Here is a 14,229-nt window from a genome sequence, read left to right on the forward strand (position 1 = left end):
GAAAACTTACCCAGAATATTAATTCTTTGACTCTCTTTATTTTCTTTTCGTGAAAATAGATTCTTTTATCATATAATAAATTTTTAACATAATTTCCTTCCCTCTGCTCCCCTCTGTTCCTCCCCACCTCCTCTCCTCTCCAAATCCACTCCTCATTAGAAAAAGAACAGAGAGTACAACTAAATGTTGCAAAAATAAAATACAATTAGATGGAGCAAGAAGTAGTATATCAAAGGAGGACATGGCAACCCCACAAGAGGAAAAGAGCCCCAAGATTAGAAACAGGAGTCGGAGAGCCACTCATTCTCATATTCAGGCGTCCTATAAAAACACTTAGCTAATGGCTGTACTACATATGCAGAGGACCTGGTTGACCTGTATAGGCTCTGGGTTTGCTGCTGTCTCTGAGCTCAAATGTGCCTTGCTTAGTTGATTCAGAGGAGCCTGTTTACTTGGCATCTTCTAACCCCTTTGACTCTTACAATTTCCTCTTCTGTGGAATTGATTCCCTGAGCTTTGAGGGAAGGGACTTGATGGAGATCTCCAATTTAACCCCTGAGCCATCTCTCCAGCCCTGAGACCTCCAATTTAGACACTATGTCTGCATAATGTCTCTGTCTGTGGGTCTCTGTGTCTGTTTCCATTTGTTGCTGAAGGAAGTCTGTCTGGGGATGCCTGAATAAGGCACTGAACTGTGAGTATAACAAAATATCGTTAAGACGTATTTTATTGACTTTTTTTTCCAGTCCAGCAGTTTTTTTTTTGTTTTTGTTTTTTTGTTTTTTTGTTTTTGTTTTACTCTAGGTCTCTGGGTACTTGGTTTCTGGTTCTTGGTTACCCAAGCATTGTCAGGCATGGGTTTATTCTCATGGAATGGGCCTTAAGTCAAATCAGACATTGGTTGGCCACTCCCACAAGTTCTGTGCCACCATCGCCCTATCATGTTTTGCAGGCCGGACCGATTGCAGGTCAAAGGTTTGTGAGTGGGTAGGTGTCTACCTTTCTCTTTCCGTGGCTTGCAGAGACCCTTCTCACACCAAAGGCACCAGAACATGGAATGAAGGCTCCATGTAGGCACCAGCTGACTCCTCCACGGTCAGTGAGTTGTGTGGGTGCTGTCCTCAGCAATGGGGTCGCACTGTCTATTTGCAGATGGCAACCCTTCGTCTTAGCAACAGCCTGGGTTGTTTGGGGATTTCCACTGGACCCCCCCCCCCCATGCCAACAACTCAGTGAATGCAGTCTGGTCCAACCAATGGAAGCCTCACCTAGCTGCAAGTGATGAAGGGACTTGATGAAGGGGAGGGTAGTTGAGACTAAGTATCCCCTACTCCCAGGAGCCCTCATTAGGATACCTTTATAGGTTATAGGAATTTCCCACTAAACTAGGCTTCTACATTACCTCCCAAATGTCCCCCAATTCTGTTTCTCTCTATGCTCTCTTCCTCCACCGTATCTCCCCCCTCACCTGATCTCCCTGGTCCAATCCCCACATGTCTCCAGTCTGCCTATAAAATCTATTCTATGCCCCCCACCCAGGAGATCCATGTGTCCCCTGTAGACCTCTTCACATAACCTCTCTGGCTCTATAGACTGTAGCTTGGTTATCATTTACTTAATGGCTAATATCCACTTCCAAGTGAACACATACTGCATTTATCTTTCTGGGTTTGGGTTACCTCACTAAGAATGATTTTATTTTTAGTAGTTCTATCTATTTGCCCACAAATTTTGTGATGTCACTTTTTAATCATTTAAATTTTATTATATAGTTAGAATAATAACCTTGGAAAAGAGCTATTCTCATCAGAATGCACAGCAGGCATCCAGGAATATCTTGTTAGACTATAAAGGATATAACAAAGTTAAAAATCACGCCAGAACCAAACACTGGCCACAGTTTAATCTGTGTCTAGGTGGGAGTCACATTGACTTGAAACTGGCTTCTCTCCAAATACTGGCCCAGTTCCAGGGTCTTCATGGCTTCCTCCAGCTTGAGCATTCCTCTCAGCCATGGACTGAAGCATCCATTTAGCCTGAAGCTTGCTGTAAGAGACATAAATTAAGACCTCGGTAAGTCTGGAAGATTCCAGAATCTTCAGCTCAAACATGGCCTGGCTCACCTGGTCCATGTGAGGCATTCGAGATTTCTGTGGGCTAAACAGAGATTTTTAGCACCAGTGCGTGGACTGGGAATACTTGTGGATCTTTCAGGTCTTCAGGAACTTTCACCCCTGGGGGGATATCTTTACGGGTCACAAGGGTTCCCATCTTAATTGCTGGCAAGGAACCAGATTCCAGGGAAGGCTAGGTCAGGCTTAACCTTGCTGGCCCATGGATGTCACTTTTCTTTAACATTCCACTGTGTAAATCATCACCACATTTCCTTTATCCACTCTTCGATTGAGGAACAGCCAGGTTCTCTCCAGTTTCTGGCTATCATGAATAAAGCCACAATGAACATAGTTGAGCAAGTGTCCTTGTGTTAGGATGGAGCATCCTTTGGGGGTGTCTTCCCGAGTAGAATAGGTAGATCCTGAGGTAGATTGAGTCCCAATTTTCTGAGGAACCCACCATATTGATTTCCATAGTGACTGTACAAGTTTGCATTCCCACCAGTAATGCTCTATATTTGCTCTACCTTCTTGCCAGCATGAGCTGTCACTAGTGTTAGTGACCTTAGCCCTTCTGACAAGTATAAGCTGGAATTTCAGAGTCCTTTCGGTTTGCATTTCCCTAATGACTAAGGGTGTTGAACATTTATTCATTCAAAGTATTCACTCTCTGTTTTTTTACAGCAAGTTTGCTGGCCTAGTTGAGATGTCTGATGTACCTTCACATAGGTTTTGTGTGTGTGTGTGTGTGTGTGCATGTGCGTGCACGCTCACACACTTATGTCCCTTATTCTTTGCTTTTAAAAAATAGCTTTACCCTGAGAGGTTCTAACAGCACCTGATCAATACAGGTGTGGATACTCACAGCCGACCATTGGACTGAGGCTGGGGACCCCAGTGGAAGAGTTAGGGGAAGGACTGAAGGAGCTGAAGGGGATTGCAACCCCAAAGGAAGATCAGTATCAACTAATTGGAACCCCCAAAGCTCCCAGGGACTAACCCACCAACCAAAGAGTATACATGGAGGAAGCCAGGACTCCAGATACATATGTAGCAGAGGATGGCCTTATCTGACATCAATGGGAGGAGAGAAAGGCTTGATGACCCAGTATAGGGGATGCTAGGGGGGTGAGGCAGGAGTGAGTGAGAGGGTGAAGGAGCAAAGGCAAAGAGAAGGGAGAGAGGGAGGGTGGCATGGGGGATTTATAGAGGGGTAACCAGGAAGGGAGATATCATTTGAAATGTAAAAAGTGAAAGTAGCTTTAATTGTATTTGCTCTTTGGCAATGCACACATGTAGACAGTGCATTCTGTTTACTCTCAATTCTCTTCTGTTTCCCTTCTCCCACTACCACCCTCCTCACTTCAAGTTTCTTTCCTGTGTGTATGAATTTTTGTCCTGTTATCTATTGAGTTTTATCAGGCCATCTCTTTGACCATGGGCTCATTAGTGGGGACAAAATAGCCATTCCTCCTCCAGGATTCATCACAGCCAATAGTTCAGCAAAGAGGGTAGGCTTCCCAGTGAACCCTTCCCAGATCCATACATGATTAACTATAAATATGTCAAGTCTTACCCAGGCTCACTAAAGGCAACTCCAGTGACTACAGAGATCATGATACGTCATGCCCAGAAAATAGTACGTAACAGCTCTTTCCCCAGTCTTATGCCTTATACGTTCTCTTTCACTTCTTTTTTGTTATTGTTTTGCTCTTAAAAATATTTTTATTAATTCTTTGAGAATTCCCAGATCCAACACCTCCCCATGTCCCTATTCCAACTTCATTCCCCCCCCACCCCATACTCCTCCCCTGCCTCTCTCTCTGGAACAGGGTCTCACTGTCTTGGAACTCACTATGTAAACCAGGATGGCTTCAAACTCACAGGGACTTGCCTGTCTCTGTCTCTCAAGAGCTGAGACTAAGGGTGTGCCACCATACCAACTTTCTTCCTCTCTTTAAAGGACCAGTTGGGTCCAGTTTGTGCTTTCTACGTGTTTCTGGTTTGGGGCCATCTGCTGGACTATTGTTGGACAGCTAGCAGTTACACCCTTAATGAGAACTGAGTCTCCCTACCCTAGAAGCCATCAGTCGTAGGTAGCTCCTCAGTTAGGAGTGCCACTCTGGACTGTTGGCAGATCTTGTGTTGGTCTTGGACAGGCAACCATAGCTGCTCTGAGTTCAGGAATGTCCTGGTCTTGTCATGTCCCGAAGACAGTGTTGTGCTCCTATCTTCCCAAACCTCTGTCTCTTACAGTCTTTCTGTCCCATCTTCAGGATCGCCCCTAAGCTTGTGTACCATTTGTTTCTGTTACTCTTATGTTCTTTCTGATTCCTCTTCTTCAGTGTTCCCCGAGCCTTAAAAACAGGTAGTGTAAATGTTCTTCTTGTGAATTTTTCCAAGATTTTTTTGCCCCCTTAGAATTATGACGTTTGCTTAGAATAGTTGTAATTCTATTTCTGGCATTCTTGTATACATTTATATTAGCTTGTATAAATTTATATTTATATATTGTAATGATAAGGTATCCCATATTTTGTACCTGGGGAAATTGCAACACAGATTATTTGATTGAATTAACTGAAGTCCTAGGAGGAGAACCAGAATGGGACTTAGACAGCCAGATTCTTAGATTCTTAAGTGCTGTGCATTGGCTCTGATTTCAACAAGAAATCAGGGACTGAGTGACGGTGGTGGTTATGGCTGTGTTCCAATGACGTTTTATTTATATAGATAGCAGCCTGGGTTGGACTCATAGGTCACAGTTTTCCACTTCCCATCTTTCTTTCCCCAAGTCAGAGCATCTAGTGGATATCACCATCTTCCTTTAGAAAGGTGCCTGAAGGAGAAACCTCTGGAAAGGGAAGTTAGTGGTTCTCACCCTTGTTCTAACCTTGAGCTTCAGGCAAACAACTGTCTAAAGTTTGTCATTCTGCTAACCGAAGCCTCAAGTGAACTTTGATTAGTAAAAGCAATCGTAGTCTCCTTCAGAGTGAAGGGGGTGACAAGACAGGATCAGAAATTCTTAAATAAAAAGAAAACTATTCAATCTGGAGGAGGGTATTTAGTGTTTAAGACCATGCTTGTCCAGATGACCTAGTTTGGTTCCCAGCACCTACAAGGTGGTTCACAGCTTCCGGTAATTCCAGCTCCACGAGATCTAATGCCTCTTTTGACCTACAATGGCTTCTGTACACATGGGGTGTGCGTGTACACACCCAGGCACACATGCATGCCCATAAAACAAAAATTTCAAGATCCATATGGTTTTGCACATCATCTAAAAGGATAAAGGCAAAGCCATTGCTCTTGGTCCTTGAAGGTCCTGTGGAACTTTCACTGTGTTACTGTGACAAACCAAAAGGAAGCAGGAAGAGGCTCTGGGGACTTGCGGCTTGACTGCGGTCAGGGGCAGGAGGAGAGGCTGGCCTGAAGATGACCTTACCAAGTAGTGACCATGTTTCCTAAGTTAGAGGAAACAATGGTCTGGAAAATACAAAGTCTTCCCAAAATGCTTGTATTGTATTGAGACATTTATATGGCCAAATTATGATAGCAGTCTATACTATGAGCACATCCTAATCATAATCAGAAGCAAACTCATATATGAATGTGTTACAGCCCCCTTCATTCTGGCTGGTCTGGAACCTATTTTGTAGACTAGACTGGCCCTGAGCTCACAGAGATCTTCCTGTCTTTGCTTCCTAAGTGCTTGGATTACAGGCATGCGACTGGTGGCCAGCTGAGAGTCCCTTATTTATTAAAACAACTCCCCGATAGCAATGCTCTAATTGTGCCTGGAGTGTTTCCAAAGGCTCGTGTAGTCTAGGCTTGATCCTCAGCTGGGCACGAGGGAGATTGCTTAATTTTCTCTCTTTGCTTCATTCTACCAAGGGCCGACCAATGGGCCCAAGGGACCATGGACGGAAGCTCCTGAAACCACAACACAAAATAAGCCCTTCCTCCTTTCACCTGATGTGTCTCAAGTCTCTTCTTATGTTAGGACAAGCCGACTAACACAAACAGTGAAAACACTTATCGCTGAAGAGAATAAAACAATAAAAAGTGGGTATTGGCACCACTCGGAAACATACCATCGATGTGTTAATGTTTTTGAGTGCACACACACCCTTTCTGGATTGAGTTTCTATATTGCTTTTTTGCATTCCTAGAGAGCCATCTGGGCTATTTTGGGTTTCAGTTGTGGGACTTGATCTCGTTTGTGTCTTCCTACTTGTTGCTTGACTGTGTTTTGGGTAAGGAGTGCAGAAGTGCGCCATCGTTCCTAAGGGGACAGAAGAGTTAGTAGATAGCATGGTTGGAAAAGTTTCAATTTATATTATCACGTTTGGACAGAGCATACTTAGACTATCTAAATAGTCTCTATAAGAAAAATCAGACTTTTTTAAAAAAAATTTATGCTTTACTCACTGTTGTCAGATCCTTCATTGAAATCTTTTCCTTTGTAGCGTCTGCCCCACCTCTCTCTTGAAGACATCTTGAAATTAGAAGACGCAGCTATGAGGGTTACAGCTCATGCTCTGGGGAGGCTCCAGAATTCCTTCTGTGACTCTGTCAGGTACACGATCACAGAAGGAGACGATTCCCATGTATTTAATATGGGCTGTCTCTTTAAGAAAGGTGCTATCTCCGTCTGTTTTCTATCCCCATCAGCATCTCTGGACTCCAGACACTAGCAGTAGCTGATAACTGTGACAACATCAACATGTGGTAACATCAGCTCTTCTAGAGGTGGGCCTAGGGGCCAGATGTGGGGGTCACTACAGATATGGTATTGCATTCGTCTTCATTGTTTTGGCAAAGAACCTGAGAAAGTCAGCTTGTCTGAAAGATTAATTTGGTCTCATGGTTTCAAAGGCTGTAGCCCATAGTCACTTGGTCCCATTGCCTTTGGGCCTGTAGAGAGGCAATTTATTATGGAGCATGTGATGTAAGAAAACTGCCCTCGGGGCTGGAGAGACAGCTCCATGGTTAAGAGCGCTGACTGTTCTTCCAGAGGTCCTGAGTTCAATTCCCAGCAACCACACGGTCACTCACAACCATCTGTAATGGGATCCGATCCAATGCCTTCTACTGGTGTGTCTGAAGACAGCTACAGTATACTTATATACATGAAATATGTAAATCTTAAAACAAAAAAAGAGAGAGAGAGAGAGAGAGAAAACGTCCCCCATCCATACATCCAGAGAGCAAAGGGAGAGTAAGAGGAGGAGCTGGGACGCCAATATCTTTAAGGGCACATCTCCAGTCACCTAAACACACCCCAAAGTTTTCATCACTTCAAAGTCATGCTATGGGCAGCAGAGCAAGCCTTCAATGCATGGACCTTTGGATGGCATTTAAAATGCAAGACATAATTATTCACTTGTACTCAGCGCATAAAAGATGGATAACTTTGATTTCTTTGAGGCTGAGCGTGTCATGCATAATTGTCATGGGAACCTGGATGCTAGAATATGTTTCGTTCAGCAAGAAATGATCAAACTGTATTCCTAAAGTTCCTTTATCATTTTGTAATACCACTAGAAGTGAGGGAGAAGTGTAGCATTCTTCTACATATGCACTTAATCATTTACTTTGGGGTGTGGGCGGTGGAAACGGGTGCCTAGCAACGCCCCATTGTTTCAGTCTGCGACTCTAACGACTGGAAAGCTGATCATCTTTCCTTAGATTTACTTGTTATCTGTTTACCTTTGCTGAAAAAGTGTTCTGAACTCTCCCTGGTTTTTCCTCCCCCCCATCCTCTGCCTCCTCCCCCTCCCTTACTGGATTGTTTCCTCTCCGTTCATTTTTAAGTTTTCTTTGCATATTTTGGATCCCCATGTTCATTTTGCAAACATTTTCTTTCAGTTTGTGGCTTGTCTTTGCACTCTCTTAACGTTATTTATAATATTTAACTATTTAACCTTAGCATCATGGTTCAGTTATTTTTAAATATCCAAGGCATCTGAGTTTACAACTGTGAAGAGAAGTTTGAAGGATCCCGATGTTCCCTGTTGACCACTGACCCCTTTTGTGAACGTCTGCATTTGTAAAATGGATCGAGTCACCAAGCTCAAGTCCGGCTCAACCTCAAACCTCACCTTCTTAATGGGATCATCGCTGCCACGATCCAAGACTCAGCCAGTGGCCTGTCCAAGTTGGCTGGCTTTAGCTGAGCTGACATTTTTGCTGACTAGAGTCATGCTATCTTTGCCAGTTCGCTGGAATAGACACAGACACGGATTGGGTCACCACGAAGACATTCCTGTCTTGTGAAGCAAGTCTGTTTGTATTTTAGGTTTGCCAGGACTAATGAATTAAAACATTTGGACGCTCTACAACTTGCTGTTTATCAATGCTTCTGACAGGAGGGGGGTTTTTCTTTTGCTCTTGCTTTTTCTAGAAACATGACAACATCCTGGCTGTGGCAAGGAAAGGAGAGAGAGGCTATGCGAGGAAGCGGAACAGGGAGGTCCCGTGGGATGGGACGCTGGGGTCCGGGGCAGAGCAGGTAGTGTGCCTGCTGGGCAGCTGTCTCTGCTCCTCAGAGTGTCCGTGGCTGTTATGCAGCAGGTGCAGACTGCTCTCTCGCTGAGTCTTGACTCCACAAACCCAACGACTGGCCAAGGCAGTGGCTGGCCCTGGATTACACAAGCGCAGACTCTCAACTAAGTGAGGTAAGGCAACAGGTGTGAAACTCAGCTAACCGCCCTGAGCACCGGCAACTTAACTAAGGCTCCGTTACAGTGGCTGGAGAAGGACCCAGCAGCCGCTTTCCCCAGGAGGTGCGATGGAAAGGCAAGTGTGGATGCTGTGTGGAGCTCAAACTCTACCGGATCTGGACATCAGCCTTTCAGAGGCAGACGGATATTTTCTACTGTATGGCTCTTAGCTGTGTTTATGAATTTCATTGCTTCAGCTTGAAACCAGAGCAGAGGTCCGTTTAGTAAACCCTAGAGGCAGATTTCCATCTCTTGTGCTTCATTTGTTGACACAGGAAAGTGGGAAGGGATGTACCTGAAGAGGAGTGAACTTCCCGTCCCTAGAAGTCACACTCAGGCAGACTGGGCACTGTAGGATACCCAGAAGTAAGACTTTCCCTCTCGGCTACTTTTGTTGGTTTTGTTCAATCTGAGACCATCTGCGCTATTTCTTCAGAAACAGGTGGTTAAGAGAATACTGATACCAAGCAGAAGAAACTGCAAAGAGACGTGCCAGAGGGTTGTTTTTGTGTAAAAGCAGGAAGTCCCGTGTTAAGTCATAGCCATTCCAGGACACCATCCTTTTGTAATGTAAAGTTATGTGCCGTGGTTGTAGGATGTCCAGTGCTCAGAGTTATCGTGAGGATTAACTTAATGGGCTCAACAGGATTCTGAGTGGTTCATAAATATTTGCTGTGTTTTTAAGCTTTACTGGATGGCCAATATAAGCCTGCTTTCTTTCACCTGAGAGGGTTCAAAATGTATGTGCATGTGAATGCACTTGTACAAATGTATGCCTTGAACTTGCCCACATAAGTTAATTGTAAAAACAAACCCCAGTGTTCTGGATACTATTTTTAGACACAAGAAAAGCTATGGGAAAGAGTAAACAAACCTGACCATGGGAAAATATCCTGCTACCGCGGTTCCCAGGGTCCTGCCAAGGATGGCTAAAATTCTTATTTATATTTTGCCATTTTTGGAGACATTTTTCTTAAAATATCATGCAGGTTTTTTTGGGTTTCTGCCTACATGAGATGAAGAGGAGAGAGTTTAGGAGAGGCATGGCCAGAAATAGAAATGTTAGTATAGGATGGTTTCCACACATTGTCTCTAAGTTTATTAACTAAATACTAATTTAATAAATAGAGCTACATACTCATAGGATGCTTTTGGGTGTTTTGTTTGTTTAAGAGAGGGCTTCATGTAGCCCAAGCTGGCTTTGCACTCACAATCTAGTCAATGTTACCTCGGATCAGCTGATCCCCCTGCTTCTACATCCCAAGGGCTGGCAATTATAACTGTGTGCCCTATGGCCAAGTTTTGATTTGGGTTGTACCCTGCTGTTAAGAGGTGAAACCCTAGGCACAAGTGTTCGATAGGTTTCTAGGCTATCACATAGTTAAGAATGTAATTTTCATACTACAGCCTTAAAGTGGTTTAAAAAGGTTTGGGCTTTACTTTAAATAATTCCATTATCTCCATCCTTTACTACATCCCAAAGGAAACATTGGATTCTATTTAGGCTTTGCGTGTCTACATGGGTGTGCAGGTGTGCAAATGCACGTGGAGGCCATAGGTCAACCTTTGGAGTTATTCCCGGTTTGGTCTTCCTTGTTCTTTAAGCCTACTTTTTCACTAGTCCCTGGGGCTTGCTGCCAATTAGGCTAGACTAGTTGCCCCAGGGGCCTCAGAGATCTGCTTGTCTCTGTCTCTTCATGACTGAGGTCACAGGTTTGTAACACCACGCCCCCTGTTTTTTTTTTTTTTTAAACAGGAGAGTTGATCTCAGATCCTCCTGCTTGGATGGCAAGCATTTGACCAGCTGGGCTCTCTCCCTAGCCCCTAAGCATGGAAAACAGCATAGCCTGAAGCCATCTGACAGTCTATTGAATGGTTGTCCCCAATTAAAATTGGTAGATGACCCTCAAAACCAAGATTCAGCCGATCAATGGAGAGCAATATCGAAAATAGGAAGTAGGAGTTTTAAAACCATATTTCATTCATTCTGGATGTCTATTACCAAAGAAAAAAATTTTTTTGTAGAAGAGAGAAAAAAATTAAAATGGACCAGGTATGTACTTACAGTGTGGGAAAAGGCAACCTAGTAAATCTCCCTTTTTATTTCTGAGGATCTCTAGAGTGTTGGGGTTCGATGCTGGGTAAACTGACAATGGCTACCTCTTGTTCTTGCAGCTGGAAGACCCAGGAGAAGGCCGGGCCTCAGGTGCCCACATGATCAGCACAGCCAGGGTACCTGCAGATAAGCCAGTACGCATCGCGTTTAGCCTCAATGATGCCCCAGGTACTCTTGGCTTCAGGGGAGAGGGTTGCCTTCTACACTTGCAGAATTTTCACCCTATTTGTGATTTCATGGAGAATGTTCAAAATTGCATGTTTGCATGGCCTGGCGAGGTGTATGATACCCCGCCACGCACTGTTGGATATCCCAGAAGTGCCTCTAGAAGTCCCCCCCCCCCCCACCACCCAATTGGTCGTTTTAACTCCTCCTTCCCTCCTCCGCTTCACGTTCCACCTTTCCTTTAGGATAAAAATCGCGGAGCCATAACAACTTCTAAGGATAGCAAACGATGTCACTGTTAAAATGGCACGAGGAAGTGTTTGTGAAGAGCTGGCAGTAGGTTGGCTAATACAAAACTGTCACTGTCCCCATTCCAGCCACATGTGTGCGAGGCTGGCGTCTCACTGCTGTTCCCACACTTCCGGCTAACCCAACACACTGCAGCAGGAATGATGAACGGGGCAGGTGAGGAGGGGCCTCTCTAAATAGTAAGGTCTGAGGTGAGCCTGCCATATTTAGAGGCTTTTGTCACAGCTCCCCTCAGTGACCTCTTAACACGCTTATGGAATTGCACCACCCTTGATCAAGGGGCCCAAGTGGTGGGAGGTCACAATGGCTATGAAAGGAAGGTCTGCTTGACAAGCACTGCGTCGGCCGTTGCTCCTAGTCTAATGGCGCCTGTTAAAATCACCTGCTCACATGTTACCATTTAAACCTTAGGTCTTTTGAGAACAAGGTCTCATTTTCTCTGTTATTCTCTTTCTCCCTCCCTGTGATGTCCACATAAGAGCGATGTTTTAAAAAAAAATTACTGCTTCAGGGCTGGGGTGATAGCTTAGCCAGTAAAGTGCTTGCCAGGCAAACACAAGGACCTGAGCTCAGTTCCCTAGAAGCCTTAGGCAAAAGCTGTGCCTGTTAGTGCACACTTGTAAATCCAGTATTGTGGGGGTAGAAGCAGAAGGATCCTCGGGCTCTCTGTCTCTGCCTACTCTGGGTCTCAGGATAGCAAGAGACTCTGTCTCAAGGAACAAGGTGGGTGGCACTTGAACAATCGAGCACACACACACACACACACACACACACACACACACACACACACGGTTAATGTGTAAATAGTGGCAGAATCATTTCAAAAGAATGTAAAGTAAGGAATTTGGCTCTAGAAATTTCCAGAAGGTATGGCACACCCATATGCTGGATGATTATATAGGTATTAACCTATCCTAAAGTCTCCCAGACTGTGGTCACAGTGCAGAATGTACTGGATGGAGGGTAGAGAAGTGAGACTTTGATTCTTTATTATATTTTTTGACACTAACCCTGTGACCTTTTTTTCAATGTACTGTGTCTCCCGCTCAAGGGTTATTCTGTAAGACCCTGGTGAGAGGAAATATCTGCACTAGGAAGAGTCACACACCAACCTAGAAATAAGCACTTCCATTCCGATTCTCGTTGCCATAGGAACTCATCTATGTTCCTTGTGCTCGATTAGTGACCGTGAGCATTCCATACCTACAGGGTGGAATTCTGAGGCCAGAGACCACATTGTTGGCTAAATAATGGAGTTACGATCCAACCCCAGGTCCTTAGAAGTCCAAATCTCTTCGTTATGTCTTGTTACTTCTCTAAAAAGTACGAGAAAACCCCTTCCAGGTTTTACGACCCTTCATAGCTCCAGACTTCCAAGGAAGGGCCTGTATGCAACAGGTAGACCTCAAGACATGCAAGTTCATGATCCAAGAAGTAAGGGGATGTCTAACCTCCCTTCTTCTACACATGTCCATAGGCACAGAGCATGTCCCACTATTATAAACAGGGGGACAAAAAAATTTTCAGTCTATAAATCTTGGTTTACTCAAGAAAATTATTGCATAATTTTGTATAAGACAAAGAAATGCACCGTACCAGAAAAAAGTCATAGAAATGTGAGTCTCATCTTTGGGCTTTCCTTTAAAGTCCAAATGTATACCAAGATTTGCTTGGCACTGTCTTTGAATTCTCAGGACCCTGGCTGAGAGATTTTGAGCATTTTTAATCAATACATTTAAATTTATTTTCAGCCTCTGCTTTTCTCTTTTCTCTCTCTTTTTTTAAAGATTTATTTATTTATTTTGTATGTGAGCACACTGTAGCTGTCCTCAGACACACCAGAAGGGGGCATCAGATCCCATTACAGATGGTTGTGAGCCACCATGTGGTTGCTGGGAATTGAACTCAGGACCTCTGGAAGAGCAGTCGGTGCTCTTAACCGCTGAGCCATCTCTCCAGCCCTGCTTCTCTCTTTTCAATGTTTTCAAAATGCCCATTTTTTTGAAATTCATGTTTCTTAACAGCTCTGTTTAAAACAGGTTACACTTTAAGCCGCTCTTACCCTCTACCTCCACAAAATGATGCTCAGGAAGGCTTATAAAGAATCTACCAGGGGCAAATATTCTAGCTTTATGATCAATGTGTCTCAGTTTGTCCAGGAAGGTTGTCTGTCTATAGAATCCAAGACAGCCCTCATTGTTTCTCTACCTAGCTTGATTACACCCCTTGAGAGCATCCACCAAGAACACATGCTTAGAAAATGAAAGCCAAAGGACATGAACTTGTGAGGGAGATGAGGTTGGGGACATGAGGGGGACTCGTAGGGAAGTAATGGGGGAGCGATATGCTCTAAACACACTGTGTAAATGTGTAGATTTATCAAAGAATAAATAAACATGTTAGAAAAAAGAACATATGTATAAAGATTCCACCCCTATATATACTGACTTGCTACTTTTCTATGAGGACAAAGGAAGCCCTCTTACATGCTTATACATACTAAATTTGCAACATTTCAAGGATCGGTCAGAGCCGAGGACTTGGAAAATTTCCAAGCACACAAAGTTGCTAGTTCACCAAAAGATGCTTTGCAGCCATTTGGGACACTCCCTCCGAATTCTTGACGAAGGAGTGTGTGGAGTGTCCTGCATGCACACTGAGTAACATTTGCCATCACGCAAGCTGTACATGCCTTTTGAATTCCAGTGCATCTATCCTGTGGACCACATGTTTAGGAAGAAAAAAAAACACAAAGGGAAATGTCCTACACTTTCTCGTGAGTGGGTAAAGGAATGTGGCC

General features: G+C 44.1%; 1 protein-coding gene and 1 pseudogene across 3 annotated transcripts in view; one reads left to right on the forward strand and one right to left on the reverse strand.

The window, feature by feature from the left end:
- Positions 1-1,912: 1,912 nt before the first annotated feature.
- LOC103693536 (developmental pluripotency-associated protein 5A pseudogene) lies at positions 1,913-2,271 on the reverse strand (annotated as a pseudogene).
- A 5,543-nt stretch (positions 2,272-7,814) lies between these two features.
- Positions 7,815-14,229, forward strand: part of Map3k7cl (MAP3K7 C-terminal like) — a 45,010-nt gene continuing 38,595 nt past the window's right edge. The window contains exons 1-4 of one of the 3 annotated variants that reach the window (XM_039088440.2): positions 7,815-8,794; positions 10,596-10,892; positions 11,015-11,123; positions 11,498-11,585. In XM_039088440.2, the coding sequence (XP_038944368.1) occupies positions 11,112-11,123; positions 11,498-11,585 (100 nt within the window). In that variant the 5' untranslated portion in view covers positions 7,815-8,794; positions 10,596-10,892; positions 11,015-11,111. The remainder of the gene's footprint in view (positions 8,795-10,595; positions 10,893-11,014; positions 11,124-11,497; positions 11,586-14,229) is intronic. The other 2 variants (XM_006248016.5, NM_001013979.1) reach the window with 2 other exon arrangements.

This window comes from Rattus norvegicus, chromosome 11 (assembly GCF_036323735.1).
Source record: "Rattus norvegicus strain BN/NHsdMcwi chromosome 11, GRCr8, whole genome shotgun sequence".
NCBI classification, from domain to species: domain Eukaryota; kingdom Metazoa; phylum Chordata; class Mammalia; order Rodentia; family Muridae; genus Rattus; species Rattus norvegicus.